The sequence below is a fragment of the Saccopteryx leptura genome, chromosome 6 (genome assembly GCF_036850995.1).
Source record: "Saccopteryx leptura isolate mSacLep1 chromosome 6, mSacLep1_pri_phased_curated, whole genome shotgun sequence".
In the NCBI taxonomy this organism is placed as follows: Eukaryota; Metazoa; Chordata; class Mammalia; order Chiroptera; family Emballonuridae; genus Saccopteryx; species Saccopteryx leptura.
The window spans coordinates 8,946,516-8,969,505 of NC_089508.1; the positions used below are offsets into that span (position 1 = coordinate 8,946,516).

The window sequence follows — 22,990 nt, forward strand, 5'->3', positions numbered from 1 at the left end:
TGTTACTCGCAAGATCGCCGAGAGCTCCAGAGCGGACAGGGCGCGGGGCAGACGTGCCACAGAGCGGACAGGGCGCGGGGCAGACGTGCCACAGAGCGGACAGGGCGCGGGGCAGACGTGCCACAGAGCGGACAGGGCGCGGGGCAGACGTGCCACAGAGCAGCGGACAGGGCGCGGGGCAGACGTGCCACAGAGCAGCGGACAGGGCGCGGGGCAGACGTGCCACAGAGCAGCGGACAGGGCGCGGGGCGGACGTGCCACAGAGCGGACAGGGCGCGGGGCAGACGTGCCACAGAGCAGCGGACAGGGCGCGGGGCGGACGTGCCACAGAGCGGACAGGGCGCGGGGCAGACGTGCCACAGAGCAGCGGACAGGGTGCGGGGCGGACGTGCCACAGAGCGGACAGGGCGTGGGGCGGACGTGCCACAGAACAGCGGACAGGGCGCGGGGCGGACGTGCCACAGAGCGGACAGGGCACGGGGCGGACGTGCCACAGAGCTGACAGGGTGCGGGGCGGACGTGCCACAGAGTGGACAGGGCGCGGGGCAGACGTGCCACAGAGCAGCGGACAGGGCGCGGGGCAGACGTGCCACAGAGCGGACGGGGCGCGGGGCAGACGTGCCACAGAGCGGACAGGGCGCGGGGCAGACGTGCCACAGAGCGGACAGGGCGCGGGGAAGATGTTCTCCCTGGGGGGAGGAACTGGGAAGCCTGCAGGAGGCAGGCGTTTGGCACAACGGTGTAGTGTCTTTTTCTATTTAAAAGTAATTTTTTCAGCACTTGTGAGTTTTTTGTAATTCTTTTCAGTATTTGGTGGGATTTCTAGGACTGGTACTTGGAATGTCAGGGGTTTGTGAAGTAACGGGACTTAAAGGCGGTGTCATTTCTAAGTCTGTCCTGTGGCGTGGCCACTAACGCCGCGGTTAGGCTGTTCTGCTCAGCAGGCAGACGGTGGCCGTGGTGGCAGAGTGCTCGTGTTCTCAGTGTCTGCAGCGTAGTGCTGTGGTGTGACTGATGGTCACACGGTTTGTGGAAATGTCCTGACAGCTCTGTAACCTTACTCTCTTCTCATCTTGTTACTTTTCCTGTTGTTATTCATTGCCTTTCTCTGAATACGCCTTCAACACAAGTTTTGTTTTCTTATTACAGTAGTCCCCACAGTTCACCTTCTCACACACCCACAAGGCATGGACACAGCACAGTATGTGGGGGGAAAGGAAGAAACCCTGACTTTCTCATGGAAATACAGTTAAGCAAGGTAAGGGAGCGTCTTGAAAGGAAAATTCCACTGAAGGAGGAGTGTTAGTGAGGGTTCGTTAGTGCCCTTGTCTGTGTGCAAGCATCAGACTCCCAGGTTGCTGGGCCCCAGAATTTCTGATTTGGTAGATCTGAGGTGGGGCCCAGAGTGTGCATTTTTAATGAGTTCTTGGGGATTCTGACTCTGATTTTCCTGGAACCACGCCTGGGGAACCGCTGCCTGGAGTGTCTGCATAGCCCAAGTGTCAGGCCCTTGGCGAACATCTAGGGACCAGTGGGGCCAGTCCCTCAGTGACATTATATGCATTGAATTCTGTCAGCTTGTCTGGAATTGTGCTGAGTGTCATATATTAGGGTGCTTACTGTGGGACATAGTGATGCCAATTCCACGTATTTAATTGTATCCTTGTCCACTTTGGAACGTAAACCCTGCTTTCATTGATTCACCTTCAAGCAATTGCATAAGTGTGCAAGGTGATAATTTCATGTCTTATTCCTATCGAGGGTTTTGCTCGTAAAGGATAGGGATTTTACCAGGGCCAGATAGGAAAAGTCAGTCAAGCTTGTCCTGTGTGGTCGCGTGTGCACAGATTAATAACTAAGTGAACAGATGAAGAAAGTGGAATTGAAAGCTGAGCGTTCAGGAAACATGATGAGTGACATTTTGCATTGCAAAGAGACAGTCCAGGTTAAATAAAATGTCACGATGGCTCCGTGTTCCTCCTCTGTCTGCGAAGGTGAAGTTCCAGCACGAGGTGTACCCCCCATGCCAGCCCGAGAGCGGCCCCCGCCTCCCGGAGCACCCGGTCTCCCGGCAGGTGTTCATCGTGCAGGACCTGGAGATCCGAGACCGCCTGGCCGCGTCGCAGATGAACAAGTTCTTGTACCTGTACTGCAGCAAGGAAATGCCTCGGAAAGCGCATTCCAACATGGTGAGACTTAAGATTCTCTTTCCTGTTACAGAAGTGACAGAGAAGTGTTTTCAGTCTATCCAACTGCGGAAGATTTAGATTGGAGTAAATCACTGGGTGTTTTTTCTCGTTTTGATATGAAAATCCTTTCTAAATATGCTGCTTAAAGTTTTACGCTTTAAAAATTATTTGGCTTATGACTTTTAGGGTCCGTGAATTAAAATTGTCAATGTAATGATCCCTGAGGCAAGTCAGAAGCCCATAGTGCCCTGCACAGAGTGGTTAGTATTGCTGGGAGTGTTCAGACTTCTAGTACGCTAAGATTTAGTAGAACAGAAGTGATCCACCAAAGACATCCCGAAGGAAACGTCCCAGAGGCTGTGCCTGGGGCTCGGGTCTGCGGTCAGCCTCCCAGGCCCAGCGGCCCCCCTGCGGCTGCGTGGCCGGCACTGTGTGTGCATTTTTCCTGCCAAGGAGGATCTGTCTTGCTCATCAGATTCTTGGGGGGGGGGGGTGACCCACAATGTTTGATGCAGATTTTTAAGGAAAGAGAGTAAATGAATCCCCTTTTTGTCCTAGTATAGTAGATAAAAAGGTAATTTTTTTCTTTCCTTTTTGATTTTCTTTTTAAAAATGAGAACAGCCCTGGCCGGTTGGCTCAGCGGTAGAGCGTTGGCCTAGCGTGCGGAGGACCCGGGTTCGATTCCCGGCCAGGGCACACAGGAGAAGCGCCCATTTGCTTCTCCATCCCTCCCCCTCTCCTTCCTCTCTGTCTCTCTCTTCCCCTCCCGCAGCCAAGGCTCCATTGGAGCAAAGATGGCCTGGGCGCTGGGGATGGCTCTGTGGCCTCTGCCTCAGGCGCTGGAGTGGCTCTGGTCGCAACATGGCGACGCCCAGGATGGGCAGAGCATCGCCCCATGGTGGGCGTGCCGGGTGGATCCCGGTCGGGCGCATGCGGGAGTCTGTCTGACTGTCTTAACCTGTTTCCAGCTTCAGAAAAATGCAAAAAAAAAAAATAAATAAATAATAAAAATGAGAACGAAGTCATAGTATCATTGAGGAAAACATGTTTTTTCTTTTTTTTATCATGTAGCTGACCATTAAAGCCCTGCACGTGCGCCCGGAGTCCGGCAGGTCGCCGCAGGAGTGCTGCTTGAGGGTGTCCCTGATGCCACTTCGCCTCAATATCGACCAGGTCTGTGCCGGGAGCGCAGTGCGCAGAACTATAGTGCAGTACGCCTCCCACGTTCAGGATGAGAGCCTTATTCAGTAGCTTTACATGCTTATTTAGCTTTCATGAAAGTTGCATAATTAACACAGACTTCGGCTGGTAAAGAACAGGGCTAGGTTGTTCAGCTGTGGGAATCTGAGCTGCTGGTGAGTGAATGTCCTTAGATGTCGTCTCCAGCCTCCCAGTCAGGGCACGAGGTAGCACTGAGCCTGCGCCTCCCTCCGGGTCTCACCCGCAGACGTCTGGCAGCCCCGCAGGTCCTTTCAGTCTCACAGAAACCCGACACCTGGTTGAGGTAGAAAGGGGCTGTGTCTTAATCACAGCACCTGGAATACAATTCCTCTGCCCGGGGTAAAATGACAAATTAGTAAATTGGCACCTAAACAGTGACAAGCAACAGAGCTTTACGGAAAGACAAAGAAATCCACTTTCCCGTATTCTCATAAGCATCCATCCCATCAAGTTATTTTCAGTTTTGCTTTGAGCCAGATTGCTGTTGAAAGCCTAGTTTGTGCCTCTTCTGCACTTGATGCCAGGCCTGTGAAAACACGAAGCTCGGTGGAGGTGCCGGGCAGTGGTGGGGGCGTCAGTTTGGGGTCAGGCCTGGGCTTAAATCTCAGTTCTCTATTACTGGTTGGTGGCTTTGGGTACATTATTTTCTCAAGCCTCAGGTTCTTCATTGGTGAAGTGTGAAGAAATAGTAATACATGTAGCATATTTTTCTAAAAAAGAAGAGTAAAGGAGACTAGTGTATGTAAAATGTTTAGCATGATGCCTGGCACAGAATGTTAAAGATCAAAAATGTTAAGAACTGAAGCGTATAACAACTGAAGAAAATAAACGGGGCTTTAAAAATAATATGCTTCTGAAACAATAAGACCCTCCTGTTATACCTTGTATTGGTGAGGGTTCAGGTTTGGAAGTAGAGCATGTCTGAGGTGGTAGCATTATTCACTTAATACCGACTGAGTAATGGTGATTTGTTACTTAAATAAGTAACAGATCAGGAAAAATTGTAAATATTTATATTGTAAACAAAATATACACTTATCTCAGAGAAAATGTATTGTGAAGGAGAGAAGTTTAGCACAACTTTACATTCATATTTGTAGCTCCTGAGCTGGGTCCGACTTACCAAGAAGTACTCTAGATCAGTGGGCCCCAACCCCTGGGCCGCGGACCGGTACCGGTCCACAGAGAAAGAATAAATAACTTACATTATTTCCGTTTTATTTATATTTAAGTCTGAACGATGTTTTATTTTTTAAAAATGACCAGATTCCTTCTGTTACATCCGTCTAAGACTCATTCTTGACGCTTGTCTCGGTCACGTGAAACATTTATCCATCCCACCCTAAAGGCCAGTCCCTGAAAATATTTTCTGACATTAAACTGGCCCGTGGCCCAAAAAAGGTTGGGGACCACTGCTCTAGATTTATGTGTTCTCATTATGAGAAGAATATCTTGTGATACCCATATTCTGATTTAATTTAGCCATACAGTGGCCTAGTAGGAATATGATGAAGTATTCATGGGAATTTTCATCTGTGGAAATCACACGTGAGCAAAGAATTTGAGCAAGGCATGTCTTCATAAGACTTAGCAAGCCCAATTTTCTTTAATAGACTTTTTTCTGTAATATTGAGCTTAATTTCTTCTTTAAAACTATAAAGCATTATGATTTTAATGTGGGGGAATATTAATCTTAGAGAAAATGGTCAGGGAAATAAATGTTATGACTCAACCGAGGAGTGGGAAATAATTTCCCCAGATATGAACCCTGGGAAGCAAAGCCGTGCTGCGATATGGAAGCCTCGATGAGGTAAATCACTGATGAAACAGCGCCCTTCGGGTTCGCCTCTTCTGAGATCGACAGGCCATATTTTGAGATAGTAAATGGTCTGAATGGAAAACCAAATATTTGTGTTCTTCATTTTTTCTTTTGACGTCAAGTTAGTTGATGAATGATAATGCTTTGAGTAATTTTTTTTTTACCAAACATCTCTCTCCTTATTTATCTTCACTGGCTCATAGACAGTAAATATGAAAGCAGCACAGTGTTTTCTCATGTTTCTAAAAAGCTGCATTGCTGTTGAAGTTCAGTGCGATTGCTTCCAAAGCTCAGCGTGCCGGTAGGGTAGGCAGATGGAGTGATCGCCCTCTAGGGGTACGTAGATGATGAAGGTCATAGAACGAGGCAGTTTGAGATCCAAAACACAAAGGGGCCGGATTTCCTGACTCTCCTAGTCTTGTGTTTACTTTAGTACCATGCGCCTGGAAACCTGCAGGGCAGATACGCTCATTAGGTCCGGATCGTTGGCTGAATGCCAGCCTCCTCCCCGTTCTGTACTAGGCTGCTTGGATACAAAGATGAGTAAACATCTTATCTTCGGGTCCCTGTGTAGTGTGAGGAGACCAGCCTATGACTTAACACCTGTGGGGAGTTAACAAAAGTGATGAAGCTAGGCTTAGGATGAGATGCCCCTCAAGGAGAGGGCTCCCTAGCTAGGCTAGGGGTTTCGAAGAGTGAGGGGTGATCAGGAAAGGCTTTCTGGAGGAGGTGACACTTGAGTAGGTCTTCAGGAATGCAGTGGAGTGAACCATGCTAAGAGTTTTGTAAAAGTGTGATGGGCTGACTCGGGTTATGAGATGAGGTGCAAGGCCATTCCCGGGGGGCTGTGTGCCCGGCTGAGGTTGTAAGTGGTGACTGTGTAGCAGGACCAGTTTGTGTTGGGGCTTTTTCAGTATCTCTGCTCAGTGACCTGAGTATGACATTAGAAGTAATTCTTTTAGCCATTTGTCATATTGCACTGTTAATGTTAGATATCATAGGATCTTAAAACTAGAAATAACTATTTTATAGTCCAAATTCAGCATAAAGAATAAGCTAAATTTTTAGGCCTGACCTGTGGTGGCACAGTGGATAAAGTGTCAACCTGGAAACGCTGAGGTTGCCGGTTAAAAACCCTGGGCTTGCCTGGTCAAGGCACATATGGGAGTTGATGCTTCCTGCTCCTCCCCCTTCTCTCTCTCTCTCTCTCTCTCTCTCTCTCTCTCTCTCTCTCTCCTCTCTATAATGAATAAATAAAATCTTAACAAAAAATAGTTGACCTTTAAAAGCCCTGGCTGGTTGGCTCAGTGGTAGAGCGTCGGCCTGGCGTGTAGGAGTCCCGGGTTCGATTCCTGGCCAGGGCACACAGGAGAAGTGCCCATCTGCTTCTCCACCTCTCCCCCTCTCCTTCCTCTCTGTCTCTCTCTTCCCCTCCTGCAGCCAAGGCTCCACTGGAGCAAAGTTTGCCCAGGTGCTGAGGATGGCTCTATGGCCTCTGCCTCAGGCGCTAGAATGGCTCTGGTTGTAGCAGAGCATCGCCCTGGGGTGGGCATTGGATCCCGGTCGGGCGTATGCGGGAGTCTGTCTGACTGCCTCCCCATTTCCAGCTTCGGAAAAAAAAAAAAAAAAAAGAATAAGCTAAATTTTTAAGTTTAAAAATTGATTGTATTGAAGTATAATTTGCACAGAATAAAATGCACTGAGTTTAGGTGTACAGTAGAGCTTGACAGATACATACACTTGAGTAGCTACAAGACCAATAGAAATATAGACCATTTTCTGTACCCTGCAGAATCCCCCCCCCCCCATGTCTGTTTGTACTCCGTCTCCACCACTCCAAACAACCACTGCTCTCATCTCTGCCACCATGGATTAGGCTATACCATTCTGCCACTTCATGGTAGTGGAGTTGTATCTGGCCTCCTCCCCTCAACATTGTATCCATCTGTGTGCTGGCGTGTATGGGCAGTCTGTCCATTTTCATTGCTCAGTAGTAGTTCAGTTCATCAGGTGGGTATGCCACAGTTTGTTTACTTATTGACTTACATTTAGGTGGTTTTCTTGTTTTGGACTTTTATAAATAAAGCTGTTGGAAATTTGTGTATAAGTCTTTTTATGGACACATGCTTTCATTTTCATTGAGTATTACAAACAATTTCTGGGTGTCAGGGTAGATGTGTGTTTAACTTTCATAAACAGAAGCCAACCAGTTTCCAGAGTGGTCACACCGTTGTACGTTCCCACCGAGGACCCTGAGCACTGCAGGGACAAAACTTGGTGTCACTGTCTTTTTACTTTGGCTGTCGCACTTGCTGTTCGTGTGGTTTGAGTCAGGGTTTCCCTGATGACTGATGGCGCTGACCGCCTTTCCACACACTCATGTGCCACTTGTTTATCTTCTGTAAAATGTCTCTGTGTTGCTCGTTTCAAAATTAGGTTGTTTGTCTTATGAATTGTAAAGAGTTTAGCATAAATACCCAAATAAAAATTCTGAGGATATGATGAAAAGCCGATGATTAGTATCCCTTTGTCTGTTGTTTTGTGCATTTATAGTAAAAATGGGTAAACCACTGTCTCTTTAGTTTTCCTTTTTATAAAGAGCACATTTCTACCTGGAATTTTCTCTGTGTTTTTTGAAGGCAGTCATAAAAAACATAGCATTAAAATATCACCATCTAGTGGCTAAAGAATAGCATTTTATATACGATTAACTTTGTTGACATCTAATATTTGGGATATATACGCATACATATACAATAATATAAGGTCTACCGGAAAGTTCTGTCCGTTTTTGGAATAAAACAAAATACAAATTTTTCTTACCGTCAATAAACTTTATTAAATAATATAATTGCCATTATTATTAATGATTTCTTGCCAGTGTGAGGGCAATTTGTATATCCCATTTTTGAAAAATGTTTTATCTTTTGATGCGAAAAATTGAACCAGTGCTTGTTTGATATCTTCTTCATTTTTGAATTTTTTGCCCTTCAAAAAATTTTGTAAGGACTAAAACAAGTGATAGTTGGAGGGTGCTAAGTCTGGGGAATATGGTGGATGTGACAGACATGCTTCTGTAGCATTTCTTCTTTGTTGAAATTCGTAAAAATTACAGTGGCGTAAATGAACTTTATCAGTAGCCATGGGTACACTATCGCTTCACACATAAGACTAACGTGAATCAACTTTGTTTTAGTTAATTTGCTACGTCAGTATGTATACATTAAGTGATAAAAATAGGCACACATGCACCAAATAAACATGTGCTTACGTGTCGAAACTTGTTGTGATAGAAATGGACAGAACTTTCCGGTAGACTTTATACATAATGTGTAGGCAATATAAAGCCTATATATATAGATAGACGTGTAAAGGATACTATAACGAACAGTTCATGAGCCCACTGCCCGCCTGCAGAACCAGAGTGTTTCTGGAGTGCTGAAACTACCTGCTTGTTCTTCAGTCCTGTTGGCCGTGCCACCCAGGAAAGTGCCCTCTGACCTTCATTATCTGTACTTCTGATACACGAGAGCAGTAGTCGGTCAGGTTCGTTGGAATTGCCAGTCAGATTTTTGCCGTGCTACCAAATATTGTGACCCTGTAATTTCCCTTTACATTGCATTTTGGTACAATATTAATGTTTTATACTAATTTAGAATTTTTAAATGGAGGGGAAGGATGAAGAACAGGCTCAGGCATTTAAAATTTCATTTTCCTCACACTGGGTGTGTCAGTTTGAGTGAGGGGCCAGGCGAAGCCCCTGATGATGGGCAGGTACTGTTTGCATATACAGCATCAAGATAGAGCCATACATTGGGGTTTGTAATTTTTATAATTTCAGAAGAGACCAAACAGAATGGGCGATTTTATTTATTTTTAATTTGAATATCATCCTCAATGAAGAAAATGTATTAAGGCAATGTAACCTAGTGGTGAAAGCAGAAATAAGACAGAACTTCTAAGGCGCACGTAACTGCAGGACATGCCAGCTGTGGTGTTCTTGGTGGTGGTGTTACCACCGCAGCGCAGAGTGAGCACTGATACCTGCCGGTGTGAGTGAGAAGGCTGTGTGGCTAAGAAAACGAACATGCACTTTGATTTAGAAGTAGCTATGTAATTTTAACCTCTCTGTGTCCTAGTTTTCTCATCTGTAAGTTAGTTTTCTCATCGAGTTGTGAGAACTAACAGGGAAGCATGTGTGAGAGGGTGAGAGAATGAGAGTGGAACAAAGCCCAACATATGGTAAGGACTCAGTACATCATGGCTGGATATGAATAACTAGTTGAAATATGGGATTTTTTTTTTTACAATGACAGACAGAGAGGGATAGGTAGGGACAGACAGGAACGGAGAGAGATGGGAAGCATCAGTCATCAGTTTTTCGTTGTGACACCTTAGTTGTTCATTGATTGCTTTCTCATATGTGCCTTGACCGTGGGGCTACAGCAGACCAAGTAACCCCTTGCTTGAGCCAGCGACCTTGGGTCCAAGCTGGTGAGCTTTGCTCAAACCAGATGAGCCCGCGCTCAGACTGGTGACCTCGGGGTCTCAAACCTGGGTCCTCTGCACCCCAGTCTGATGCTCTATCCACTGTGCCACCACCCGGTCAGGCGAAATATGGTACTTTGTTTCACAGATTTAGAAATAGATATACCTTTTCCCCTCCTTCTACTTAAAGTTACATCTCTTAATTTTAGGATGCGTTGTTCTTCCTGAAGGATTTCTTCACAAGTCTTTCTGCAGAAGTAGAGCTTCTAGTGGCTCCAGACCCAGAAGGTACTAAATGTGTTCGGAAAGTCTATGACAAGTCCTTGGGTTGATTATGTTATGTGTCCTTTTTGAGAATGTACTTGTATAGTCTTCATTTTCATTAGATAATTGTATTCTGTTATGTTATGCAAATGTAGTTTATGTAAAAGTACTTTAAAAGGTGAAAATCAATTTTCTCTATAGCAGTAAATCGTGTTTATTAAATAAAATGTAGCAAAAGATGTTAAATGTAGGTTGATTTCTATGGTGTTGCTCTAAGAAGCATCCCTAATTAATTTGTCTGCCGTGGACGTTACCTTTCAGTTAAAAAGTCTCCGGGAGCCGATGTCACCTGCAGTGTGCCAAGGCGTTTAAGTACCTCAAAGGAGCCAAGCCTAGTCCTCTCTTTCCCTGGGCCAAAGCAACGTCCCCAAAATGCTAGTGCCAACCCAGCCAAGGCGGTGAACGGGCAGCCGGGGCAGGACTTCTCGGCCGAAGAAGCGTCGTTCAGTGACCAGCCTGTGTTTTTTAGGTAAATTGTTTAATTTTGATAACAAATGAAGTTCTTTTAGAGTTTTGAAGATTTTCCCTTAGCGTGTAGGGGGAGCTGAAGTCACATCAGCTTCCCTTTGCACTGCCAAGTAGTCGACTGGTGTGTGCATTTCTGTGTGGTCCCAGCCCCACCTCTCCTGCACACGGAGTCACCCTGCCTGAGGGGGCATCGCTCTGTTGGTTCTGTAACAGGAGTTTCTGTTTCCTCTTAGCTTCTTCCTGTTTCCTTCTCCTGCCCTCTCTTCCCGGTCTCCGTATGGCTTTGCCTCCTGAAACACGGAGGCACCCTTTTCCTCTTTTCCTTGACCCACCGCAACTTCGACCTCCCTCCCTTTCTCCTGATGGGATTACGTGTCTGGTCTTCTCTGTCCGCCCGCCCCTCATGTGCACCTTTCCTGTGCTGCTGTGCTCGCTGCCTGACCGCTCGGCCAGCTGCCGACACCGGAGGGTGTCCCTCCTTTCCTCCTTTTGAGATCCCTTGATTTCCCCTATCTATCTACCCTCCCTCCCTCCCTCCCTCCCTCCCTCCCTCCCTCCCTCCCTCCCTCCCTCCCTCCCTCTTCCCTTCCCTTCCCTTTCCTCCCCTTCCCTTCCCTTCCCTTTCCTCCCCTTCCCCTTTCCCTTTCCCTTTCCTTTTCCTTTTCCTTTTCCTTTCTTTTTTATTAAGTTAGAGGCAGGGAGGCAGAGAGACAGACTCCTGTATGCCCCCAATCAGGATCCGCCCGACAGGCTCCCTATCAGGAGATGCTCTGCCTGTCTGGGCTGCTGCTCCATTGCTCAGCAACTGAGTTATTTCAGCACCTGAGGCGAGGCCATGAAGCCATCCCCAGTGTCCAGGGCCAACTTTGCTCGAATCATTCGAGCCATGGCTGCAGGAGGAGAAGGGGGGGAGGGGAGTGGAGAAGCAGATGGGCGCTTCTCCTGTGTGCTCTGACTGGGAATCAAACCCGGGACCTCCACATGCTGGGCAACACTCTATCACTGAGCCAATTGGCCAGGGCCATCTTCTTTCTTTCCCAACCCTTGATGTTAGAGATGGCACCTAGGCTCTGTTGGAAGGAGAGAGGTTGACAAACCCACCTGTGCTGTAAGGGACAGTTAGTTACCTTCCCTGGTTTTCCATACTCTTCTCCCATTGGCATCAGTGGTCCCTAAATTCGTCTTTCCCTCTAAGTTCTGAGGTTAGATTTTGGCCCAAAATAAGCAGCATAACTATTTTTAACTGTTTATGTTTTGAATATCTTGTGTACTGATGAAAGATTTAGAAAACCCCCAAAACAGAACACGAGGATTAGAACAATCCTGGGAGAGACGGTCTCGGGTGGCCCCGAACCTTTCCGCCACAGGAGAGGATCTCTGTGTTTTCCCACGGCGATCTTTTCCTTTTAAAGCTTTTTCTACCAAAAATTTGTGTATTTTAACTAATAATTTGAATTTTCATTTTATATTAATCACGGATAAACTACGTGCTAGGTTCTTGTAAATACTGGAAAATCGATATAGAAGAACTTGTTAAAATTCTGGCATGAAAGCAAAGAAATTTAACACTTTTCAGTTTGTAGAGCCTTACTTACTTACCTAGATAAATGTTTATTTTTTTCATTAGACTGATTAAAATAGCTCCCCGATTTCTGTTTCTACTCTGAGAAGCTCCTGGAGGGTCCAGGACCCTGGGATGGTCATCAGTATGTAGTCCAGACTCCTCACTATAGAAATGAGGAAGCCAGCACCCAGAGAGGAGGGTTCACTTCTCAAGACCACACAGTTAGTGGCTGAGTCAGGACTAGATCACAGGTCTTAATCCCAAATTAGTGCATTCTCCAAGTGATGGCCTAATACATTCTCCCCAACATTTATTCACCTGTATTTGTTGAACGGTTACTATATGTATTGCCACATTTTATTCTAGGCACAGTGAACAAAGTAGAGAAAAATCACTATTTAACAGAACTTAAAAATAATTAAACATATCCGTAATTCGTCCTGCTGTGTGCCATGGAGAGAAAAAGAGCAAGGGAGGAAGAGGCAGGTGTGAGGGCCGTTGTTCAGGGAGCCAAGTGGAGAGGGGTATTCAGAAGACGAGAGAGGACCGAGGGTCCAGGCTTCTTGTAGTGATGGGTGTGCATACAGCACGTTCACTTAATGAAATGTGGTGTGACGTGGTCTTCCTGAGTGGCTTAGGATATAGCCACCAGTATTAATTCTGTAGACAAAACATGGTCAAGTTCCAGTTGACAGTTCAGCCACTGCAAGCCTGCTTCTTTTGTTTGATGTGTGCACTCAGTGGTCACTTCATTCTCATAGAAGCCCCAGTCTTCATGCTTCGGTTCCCTGTTCAGCAGCATTCATCTAGGAATGAATGCGCACTCAAGTTCACCAGTGAGGGTGGCACATAAAAACTTACTGACCACGATTTGCCCATGATTGCAGCCTATGTTACTGAGAAAACTGGGAGTCATGTCCAGTTTTTCTGGCTCTTTCTGCTTCACAAAGGAGCTAAAAATCAATAAATACCTTACTGTTTTTCTCTTTACTTTTTGGTAATGACTATATTATTTGGTGTAATTTATTAATTTGTTCTTCATATGAGTTGAGGATATCTGCCAGAATAAATTTTTTTTTAAGATGAACATTACTTAGTAAACTAGGAAAAATTTTTGTGAGAAATTTTAAGTAATAAAATAAATACAATTTATAAAATGATTACCATTGGTTTAATTGTTATATTACCCTAAAATCTAAAGCTAAAGACATTCTTTTTTATTTATTTTGTGGTTTTGTTTTTATTCTGCAATTGAACAAATTAATTTATATCTAATTTCAATTGTTAATAATTTGAATATAAATAACTCCTCTCCTTTCTTTATTTGCAGAGAATTTAGATTCACATCAGAAGTTCCTATTCGACTTGATTATCATGGCAAACACGTATCAATGGATCAGGTTTGGAAACTTTGTATAAATAGACTCTACAAAGTTATCTCTTTTGTTTTTCTAATGGACTCAATTAAAATTTTTTTTTTCTGTCAGAGTTTTATATATGAAATAAAGTACAAGATTTTAAAATGTGTTTTTAAGGTAAATTAAATACATTGGCTTAAGAACCCATGAGTAAAATTTGATATAAATTGGGTCATACCTGTTATAAAATATGTATTGTTTTGCTGTAAATATCTTAAGTGTTTTAGCTTCATTAGTGAATATTGCTCTGACTTTCCCAAATAATAACTATTTTAAATGTTGAGTCTCTCAATTTGCAGATTAATGTGGCCTTTTTTTTTCATTGTAAAGGGTACACTAGCTGGGATTTTGATTGGTCTGGCCCAGTTAAACTGCTCCGAACTGAAGCTGAAGAGGCTTTTCTATCGGCACGGGTAAGCTGACTGGCGTGGGTAGGCTGACTGGCGTGGCTAAGCTGACTGGCGTGGGTAGGCTGACTGGCGTGGCTAGGCTGACTGGCGTGGGTAGGCTGACTCAGCGTGGGTAGGCTGACTGGCGTGGCTAGGCTGACTGGCGTGGCTAAGCTGACTGGCGTGGGTAAGCTGACTGGCGTGGGTAGGCTGACTGGCGTGGGTAAGCTGACTGGCGTGGCTAAGCTGACTGGCGTGGGTAGGCTGACTGGCGTGGCTAAGCTGACTGGCGTGGGTAAGCTGACTGGCGTGGGTAGGCTGACTGGCGTGGGTAAGCTGACTGGCGTGGCTAAGCTGACTGGCGTGGGTAAGCTGACTGGCGTGGGTAGGCTGACTGGCGTGGGTAAGCTGACTGGCGTGGCTAAGCTGACTGGCGTGGGTAGGCTGACTGGCGTGGGTAAGCTGACTGGCGTGGCTAAGCTGACTGGCGTGGCTAAGCTGACTGGCGTGGGTAGGCTGACTGGCGTGGGTAAGCTGACTGGCGTGGGTAGGCTGACTGGCGTGGCTAAGCTGACTGGCGTGGGTAGGCTGACTGGCGTGGGTAAACTGACTGGCGTGGCTAAGCTGACTGGCGTGGGTAAACTGACTGGCGTGGGTAAGCTGACTGGCGTGGGTAAGCTGACTGGCGTGGCTAAGCTGACTGGCGTGGGTAGGCTGACTGGCGTGGGTAGGCTGACTGGCGTGGGTAAGCTGACTGGCGTGGCTAAGCTGACTGGCGTGGGTAAGCTGACTGGCGTGGGTAAGCTGACTGGCGTGGCTAAGCTGACTGGCGTGGGTAAGCTGACTGGCGTGGCTAAGCTGACTGGCGTGGCTAAGCTGACTGGCGTGGGTAAGCTGACTCAGCGTGGGTAGGCTGACTCAGCGTGGGAGGCTCTGAGGCAGTGGTTCTCAAACGTTTTGAAGTCGGGGTACATTTAAAATTCTACAAATAATTGTAGGCACACTATATACAAATTTCTGAGAAATATAATAAGTCAAATATTAAAGAAAAAAATATAAAGTCCAAACATGTTTTTATGGTATTAAACAAAATAAATATGACAAAATTAAATTTATTCTGACATTAAAAAACATTTTTATGTTACATTTTTTGAGTTATGCTTTTCAGAATTTGTAAAAAAGGGATTAAAAATGACAAAAAAGTTATCTTTTTATATATAGAGATACATTCTTAGTAAGATTTAGTAAATTCAGCAGGTCCTGGCCCGAATGTGTTAAGTTTTCTCATTCTTGTGTTTATGAGAAACATGAGCCTGATGTGTCCTAGCGATTTCTTCAATGTTTGGGCATATATTTGAAAGGCAAACTCTCATTTCCTGTCAATACATTGAAGAATTCCTCTCTTTTTACTCTTAATTGTGTTGAGTGCAGAAAAGGGGACCATACATATCATCTTAACTTTACACCAAACGAAGGATAGAAGAAACTTGTCTCCAGTCTTTCTGGGGAACATGGGGGGTAGTGTAAACAATCCAGCACCACAGCTTAACAGCCTTTTGAAACCTAATCAGGCAAGTGAGGTGGGGGGTTGGGCAGACAGTCAGCTTACAGCCAATTTCCCACACCGCTGTCCCCCAAAAATCTAAGCTCCAAAAACCCTGTTGGTTTTTTGGTCCCCAACAGGCACATATTTCTCTGCAATACCATAGGGCGTACCTGGAAATCTTCTAGGGCGCACACTTTGAGAACCTCTGCCCTAAGGTGTCATTACTGAAGTCAGTTTACAACGAATTGAAAATGGAATTTTCTTAGCCAAGTGTACATGATTTAATTGTTTGACAGTATTGTTGCAGAGAGCTCATTTTTAGAGGCTCCGTACTGATGAGCAGCTAGGTTTTATTCTGAGAGAGTAGAAGAGAAAGGCAAACTCTCATTTCCTGTCAATACATTGAAGAATTCCTCTCTTTTTACTCTTAATTGTGTTGAGTGCAGAAAGTAGTATTTGAACAAAGTAGTATTTTTTAAAAAATAGCTCTAGTTACAATATTTTTAATAATTTTCCAAAATTGTAAATCAGATTCCTTAGTGAAAAGACTGGAAGTTCTCACAAGGTAACGGTTCGTAGTAGCCAAGAACTGGGTGGCAGTTGATGGACGTTGAGTTCGTCCTATGCCAGAGCTTTAGGTGCTCAAGCCATAAAACAGTGTTAGACACACTGACACATACTGCCTGAGCTGTGTGGAAGATAACATTACAGTTGGGTTATATATGTGTGTATACATTTATTTATATATATGTCTTTAGATTGAACACCTGTAAGATTTTGCCCTTGTAATTTGTAAATTTCCTTTTGTCTTTTTTTTTATTTTTATTTTTTCACAGGGACAGAGAGAGAGTCAGAGAGAGGGATAGACAGGGACAGACAGACAGGAACGGAGAGAGATGAGAAGCATCAATCATCAGTTTTTTGTTGCGAGACCTTAGTTGTTCATTGATTGCTTTCTCATATGTGCCTTGACTATGGGCCTTCAGCAGACCGAATAACCCCTTGCTTGAGCCAGCGACCTTGGGTCCAAGCTGGTGAGCTTTTGCTCAAACCAGATGAGCCTGCGCTCAAGCTGCCGACCTCGGGGTCTTGAACCTGGGTCCTCTGCATCCCAGTTCGATGCTCTATCCACTGCGCCACCGCCTGGTCAGGCTCCTTTTGTCTTAAATGAAAATATCTTCCAAACTTATCTGAAGCTGTAAATTTCTTTCTCCTTCTTTTGGACTAACAGTCACTTGCTCTAGTTTGCTAGGTGTTGACAAGTTATTCTCCTATGCAATATCTGAATGGCTCACTGACATTAAGAAGAACCAGCTACCAGGAATCCTGGGAGGTGTTGGGCCCATGCACTCACTAGTACAATTAGGTGAGTTTTCCTTTTTAATCAAAAGATAATTCATTTCATCTAATCAGTGATACTTAACCATTTTCAGGTTATGCATGCTTTTGAGAGTCAATGTGTGAGGACTATCTTTCTAGAAAACTTAGATTTATAGTCATATACACAAAACTTTGCTTCCCATTTCAGGGGTTAAAAACCCAGGGCTGGGTGAGAGCGGAGGCCAGAGCTCAGCACGGCTGTTGACTCTCGTGTTGATGTTGTTTTAGTGCAAGGCCTGAAGGACTTGGTCTGGCTGCCGATAGAGCAATACCGGAAGGACGGCCGCATCGTCAGGGGGTTCCAGAGAGGCGCGGCTTCCTTTGGCACCTCGACAGCCATGGCTGCCCTAGAACTCACCAACAGAATGGTTCAAACCATACAGGTATCTTTCCATAGGCGACCTGGCTATGCAGAGGGGGTGAGCCATTGCAAAACAGTCTATCATTTTGTTTTTAAAATGACATTGTGAAAATATACAGATGTTGAGAATAGATAATGTATTTGTAATACCATGCCTTTTTTATTGGTTATCTGGTGTCAGTGGAATACAGTATTAAATTTGTTTGCCTGTTTCAGGTAAATTATAACCATTAAGTTAGCCAAGGATCTATTTCACCACACTTATATGGAAAGATCACGGCTCCACGTAAAGAAAGCATACAGATCAAACGGTGGTTGCATGAAGGGTTGTTACATTAAGTGTTAGGCTCCAACTGACCTCATCCAGACTGCATTCTTGACTAACCTGGTGACATGGAAAATGTCCTCGGAGGACAGAGCAGGGGCTGAAAAGCCAGCTTGATCCAGAGGGCATTCGTTTTGAGTGTATACATTGGTGTGCTTGTTACGGGAGTGGTAACTTCCTGTAAAGGTGTCAGATGCTGCAGAAGTCCTGGGAGTCAGCCCCTGCGGGAGTATATTCTTGGGGCGAGACTTCAGACTTCCCTCTAATTCAGTCCTCGCTTTCCATCACATGATCCAGGCAGCGGCCGAGACTGCTTATGACATGGTGTCTCCTGGTACCCTTTCTGTGGAGCCCAAGAAGATCAGAAGATTTCCTCACCACCGCTTAGCCCACCAGCCCGTAGACCTGCGGGAAGGCGTGGCCAAGGCCTACAGCGTCGTGAAGGAGGTAGGTGATACATGCATGGGACAAGCCGGAGCTCGCCTCCGTGCTTCCTGGCGTTCGTCTGAAGAGCCCGCGGCGGTTGTAGTCTGTTCCAGAGAGACTCCTGGGAGTGGATTTGGAACTGCTGCCACGGTGGGCGCGATGCGTGCATCGGCTAAGAGCAGGGGGCCGCGTGTGACGAGGAGCGGTCCCGTGCGAGGACAGTGAGGAGATAGGGCTCCAGGGCCTCCCAGGGTTCAGTGCGTGTTTACTTGGCTGCCGTCACCTCGGATTTGTGTGAAACCCCATTTTCCCATCCCGGCCCCATGTTCCGCCTCCCCTGCCCCGAGAAGGCGCCGGTTTCTCTGCGCGCTTTCCAAGCGCTTTTATACGAGGATATACTCATAAGCGAAACATGCTGCTGTAACCACAAATGTATGTTGTCGTTCTGTGACTTATGTCTTTCAAGATACCCGTGTTGATGTATTTATACCTAATTTAAACTGTTTTTCATTGTGTGAATATAGCATAAGTTACTTATTTTCCTGTCGGTGGACACAGTTTCCATTTTTCTTTAAAACTCCGCTACAGGAATGTTCCTATGAAAGTCCCTTTTTTCATCTGTGGAGCTGCTAGTGTAGAATTGGTGATTTATAACAACTTGCATTTGGGCATTTGCTATAAACATTGCCAACTTGTCACCTGGCTACAGCGGTGGGCCCTGGTCCTGTGGCAGTTGTCGGGCATTCCTGTCTCACTCTTACATGACATTCTTTGTAATATGACATGCAGTTTGAGGTCACTTTACGATTCTCATATAAGGATTTCCTTAGAGATACTTTCCTCCCATGTTCTGACAGGCAGGAGTGCCTGGCAGCCTCTCAGCTGACAGAGGAGCCCAGATGGCCCGGCGGTGGGGAGGCCACTGAGGCAGGGCCCCAGGAAATATGTGAGTGGGTGCATAAAGGCAAGGCCCTGGTCACCCTCCGAGAAAGATCGAGTCAGGAGAGTTGAGAGAGCGGTCAGACCCGTTTCTGCAGATGGCGGGATTGGGCCGTCATCAGTAGACACGTTAGCAGGCAGGTTGGAAGTGACCCTGGATGCAGGCACAGCATCACTCTTGGACAGGTAGCACTGCCGTTTGCAAAATGCTTGCTTAATGTCATGTATTCATTTTAAAATAAATATTTGTGCACCTATTCTGTGCCAGGTGCGTAGTGACCCATAAGGACAGGCGGTGTCGCTCACTGAGAGGCGGGAAGCAGGCTTAGCAGGGGTGGCCCCAGTGCACTGTGGCCAGCCGGTCACGGGGCAGGATCGGAAGCCGGGACTTGGGTCTAAAACTGCCAACATGCAAATGAAGGAAGGCAGGTGGGAGCAGTAAACGTGGGCAGAGGTGTAGGGACTACTTGGTTGGGCGGAATCTTTCAGTAGAGGTTCCTACACGGTGATAAATAGTTCTTCCTTTTAGATGTTAGTAACTCAGAGCTCAAGAGAGGCACTGTGTGTTTCACAGACAGGCTTCTCCTGTAGGTCAGGGGTCAGCACTTGACCTTCCATGTCAGAGCTGCCCATGGCTTCTTTTTTTTTTTTTTTAAGGTTTTTTTTTTTGTATTTTTCTGAAGCTGGAAACGGGGAGAGACAGTCAGACAGACTCCCGCATGCGCCCGACCGGGATCCACCCAGCACACCCACCAGGGGCGACGCTCTGCCCACCAGGGGGCGATGCTCTGCCCCTCTGGGGCGTCGCTCTGCCACGACCAGAGCCACTCTAGCGCCTGGGGCAGAGGCCAAGGAGCCATCCCCAGCGCCCGGGCCATCCCCGCTCCAATGGAGCCTTGGCTGCGGGAGGGGAAGAGAGAGACAGAGAGGAAGGAGGGGGGGGTGGAGAAGCAAATGGGCGCCTCTCCTATGTGCCCTGGCCGGGAATCGAACCCGGGTCCCCCGCACGCCAGGCCGACGCTCTACCACTGAGCCAACCGGCCAGGACCCCATGGCTTCTTTTTGTGGCCCTTCCAGCTAAGAACAATCTTTACAATTTTAGAGGACTCTGAAAAGAAGAGTGAACAACCAAGACTTAGGGCCTACAAGTAAAATAGGGGCTATTTTATCTCTTCATTTTCATTTCAATATCCCCTAATTTTTGTGAGGAGTATATTTACCCTCTGGCCCTTTGTAGAAAAAGGTGGCCCACCCCCACTTTTCATAATTCTGTCAGGTAGGCAGAATGGTAAGGGTAGCAGTGGCTATCTAGGAATTAGTTTATAAACACTTAGCTGTGCCAAGCTCTTTAGATGCATTATTTTATTGAATTCCAACAGTCACCGCAGTATTTCAGTTCCCCATTGAAAGGACTTGTGTAAGTCTTGAGACTTGGATTTACTTCTGTTGTCTCCAGACCGGGTGGTAGAGATTATTTTCATAAACTAGTACCTTACTATTTGGGGGTTAGGGAGAGGAGCTGAGAGGGGAGGAAGGTGCTGTGGACAAATCTGTAAACTAAGCATTTTTTATTGTATTGACGTTTCACACACTGACTGTTAGCCTGTAGATTAGATATAACAATAGCACTTATTATTTTTAGTTCTTCTGTGCTTTATCACGCCCCTCCACCTGCCACCTTGTGGGGTAGAAACGATACTGTTAGCTTGTCAGAGTGCTGGCTGGGTCCTGGGTAGCACCCTGTTCTTTGATTTCCCCTGGAGAGCCCAGAGTTTCCGATACTGCCTCTCACTGCAACGTCACAGTGGAACAGTGCCCCTTGTCCCCTTAGGGATTTCTGCGTTAGACGGAGGGTAGACATTCGAACATCATGTGTGAAGTCTTCCTCCAACGCCTGACCTCACGTTTGTACATTGGCTGTGAAGCTCAGTGGTTGTGGTGCCCAGATGTTGGGCAGTGGTGAGGGGCCGAGCTGCAGAGGCTGTGTCTCTGCGCGTCTGACGTGCTCCTGCGTCCTGCTCTACGCCGTCTTCATTTAACTTCGGAAAATGTTCTGTTTAGTCCTTGATCTTAATTGAATGCTGCACAGTAATCAGTTGTTTTTTCTAATACATAGCCAGTAATTTAAAACCAATGAAATAACATTTTGGAGTTTAGCAGGATTAGGTTTTCTTGTTGCAGTTGAGTCAGAGGAACTGTCACCATGTTCCTCTAGGTGGTATTTATTCCAGAAGCCGGTTTGCTAAATTTGATTTAACTGGAGTAATGGTGCAGGACCGCTGCTCTTGGACCATTAAAGACCTTTGTAAGCTTCCCCATGGGTAATTGTAGTTTGGCTACATTTCTGTACATGAGTGTCACAACAAGATACTAAATCGTAATAATTGCTTCTTTCTCTCCCTTATAATCAGATTTTTGTCATAAAAATAGTAATCCTGGGGTATCTCAAAAGCAGGGTTTTTTTTTTGTCTACTTACAAACATAATGTTGAGTAATTGTACTGCAGTGTGTATTACAGGATAATTGAGAGTGTTCTGAACAGTGATTCACTCCTTTCTCTGCTGCCCCCACCCAGGGCATCACGGACACAGCCCACACCATTTACGAGACCGCGGCCCGTGAGCACGAGAGCCGGGGAGTCACCGGGGCTGTGGGCGAGGTCCTGCGTCAGATCCCCCCGGCAGTGGTAAAGCCCCTGATCGTGGCCACAGAAGCAACCTCAAACGTGTTAGGAGGCATGAGAAACCAGATCAGACCAGACGTTCGGCAGGACGAATCCCAGAAGTGGCGCCACGGGGAAGACTGACTTTCCAGACCGATTCTGAATGGCGATGACCAGGTGGAGCTGAGGAGCAGAGGTCCCGCTGGCCGCGTTAAAGGGAACTCGTTTAATTTTATTGCGCTCATCTCAGGAACAGAAGTATTTCTTAGTTTAATAATTTAATATCATAAACACATGCAACCAAAACTTCTGCCATTTTAGGGCTAGTTTGGTACTTGCCTGTAGAAATGTCGGTGGCTGGTGTCAAAGTCCTTAAAGCATTTGCTGCCAAGTTAGTGGGATGCTTGCTTTCAGTAAAATGACTCCAACTCTCCTAGTTACAGACAGCTATCATTGGGAATTTCCTTGTCAGAGTGCTTGGAAATATTGGAGCACTTTGAAAACATTACTTAGTTTGCTCTGAGTCGATTTTTCTCAAGGTTTAAAAAGAATTGCAGCTTTCAAATTTCCATGGAAAATGAGAGACAGAGCCACAGGCAAAGCAGAAAGCAAATGGGATTGTCTGTATGCGTATTGGGGAGGAGTCGAGAACCTAGCCTGTCGGATCTTGTTCATGCCCTAAGACCACGTGGTTTCCACTGACTCAGAACGCCCGCCTCCCTCTGGGGAGCCGAGAACGGCAAGTGCAGACTGTTCTCTTGTGTTGCACTTTATCCTGTGTGTGTGTATCTGTTTTAGGTTAATAGGAGTCATGTGCTGTCTTTTTTATGTAATTTACAAAGTTACACAAAATACAACAAAGAATCGATCTGAAAGTTTTTGGCAAAGGAAGTTAACCCCAGTGTAATCATTTCCACTCCCTTGAGCTGTAAATGAGAAGCCTTCCCTGAGGAGCGGGGCCCACCTGTTTGTATGTTCAGTGAGCGGGTGTGGTGCAGGCTTGTTGGGAGCGTGTGGACAGGGACGTGGTTTTTACGCTTTTAAAATTAACCAAAAATCCTCCAAATATGCCCAAAGCAGTTACTTCGAAGTACTGTTTTTACTTGGTAAACAATGTACGTTTTGATACCCTGTCAGGAATGAATAAAGTATTTTTATTTAAAGGTAAGATTGTTTTACGCCTCCATGAATACTGTGCTTTTCTTAGGGCAGATTCACAGACGCAGTACAATGATTTACCCGAGAGAGAGCCTTGGGAACAAGGCTCAGAACTGACTTGGTTACTAGCAAAGCAGATCATCTCCTGGGAGCGAGAGGGACTGTTCTCCAGATCTCAGCTGTGGCTCGAGACGGACCCAGCAGAGAGGACAGGCAGGACTTGGTACTCGCCCACTCACTGGTGCACGATGAGGACTCTCATTTCTGCAGTGGGGGCACGTCACCGAGGTGAACTGAGACTTCAGAACCACA

General features: G+C 46.1%; 1 protein-coding gene across 1 annotated transcript in view; it reads left to right on the forward strand.

Annotated features, from left to right (window-relative positions):
• The window catches only part of ATG2B (autophagy related 2B), a 69,431-nt gene extending 46,743 nt beyond the window's left edge, over positions 1-22,688 (forward strand). The window contains exons 32-42 of the mRNA XM_066344390.1: positions 1,150-1,258; positions 1,995-2,189; positions 3,262-3,363; positions 9,928-10,006; positions 10,304-10,511; positions 13,405-13,474; positions 13,823-13,905; positions 16,672-16,793; positions 17,036-17,190; positions 17,791-17,940; positions 21,434-22,688. Of these exons, the coding sequence (XP_066200487.1) occupies positions 1,150-1,258; positions 1,995-2,189; positions 3,262-3,363; positions 9,928-10,006; positions 10,304-10,511; positions 13,405-13,474; positions 13,823-13,905; positions 16,672-16,793; positions 17,036-17,190; positions 17,791-17,940; positions 21,434-21,664 (1,504 nt within the window). The 3' untranslated portion in view covers positions 21,665-22,688. The remainder of the gene's footprint in view (positions 1-1,149; positions 1,259-1,994; positions 2,190-3,261; positions 3,364-9,927; positions 10,007-10,303; positions 10,512-13,404; positions 13,475-13,822; positions 13,906-16,671; positions 16,794-17,035; positions 17,191-17,790; positions 17,941-21,433) is intronic.
• Positions 22,689-22,990: the final 302 nt, after the last annotated feature.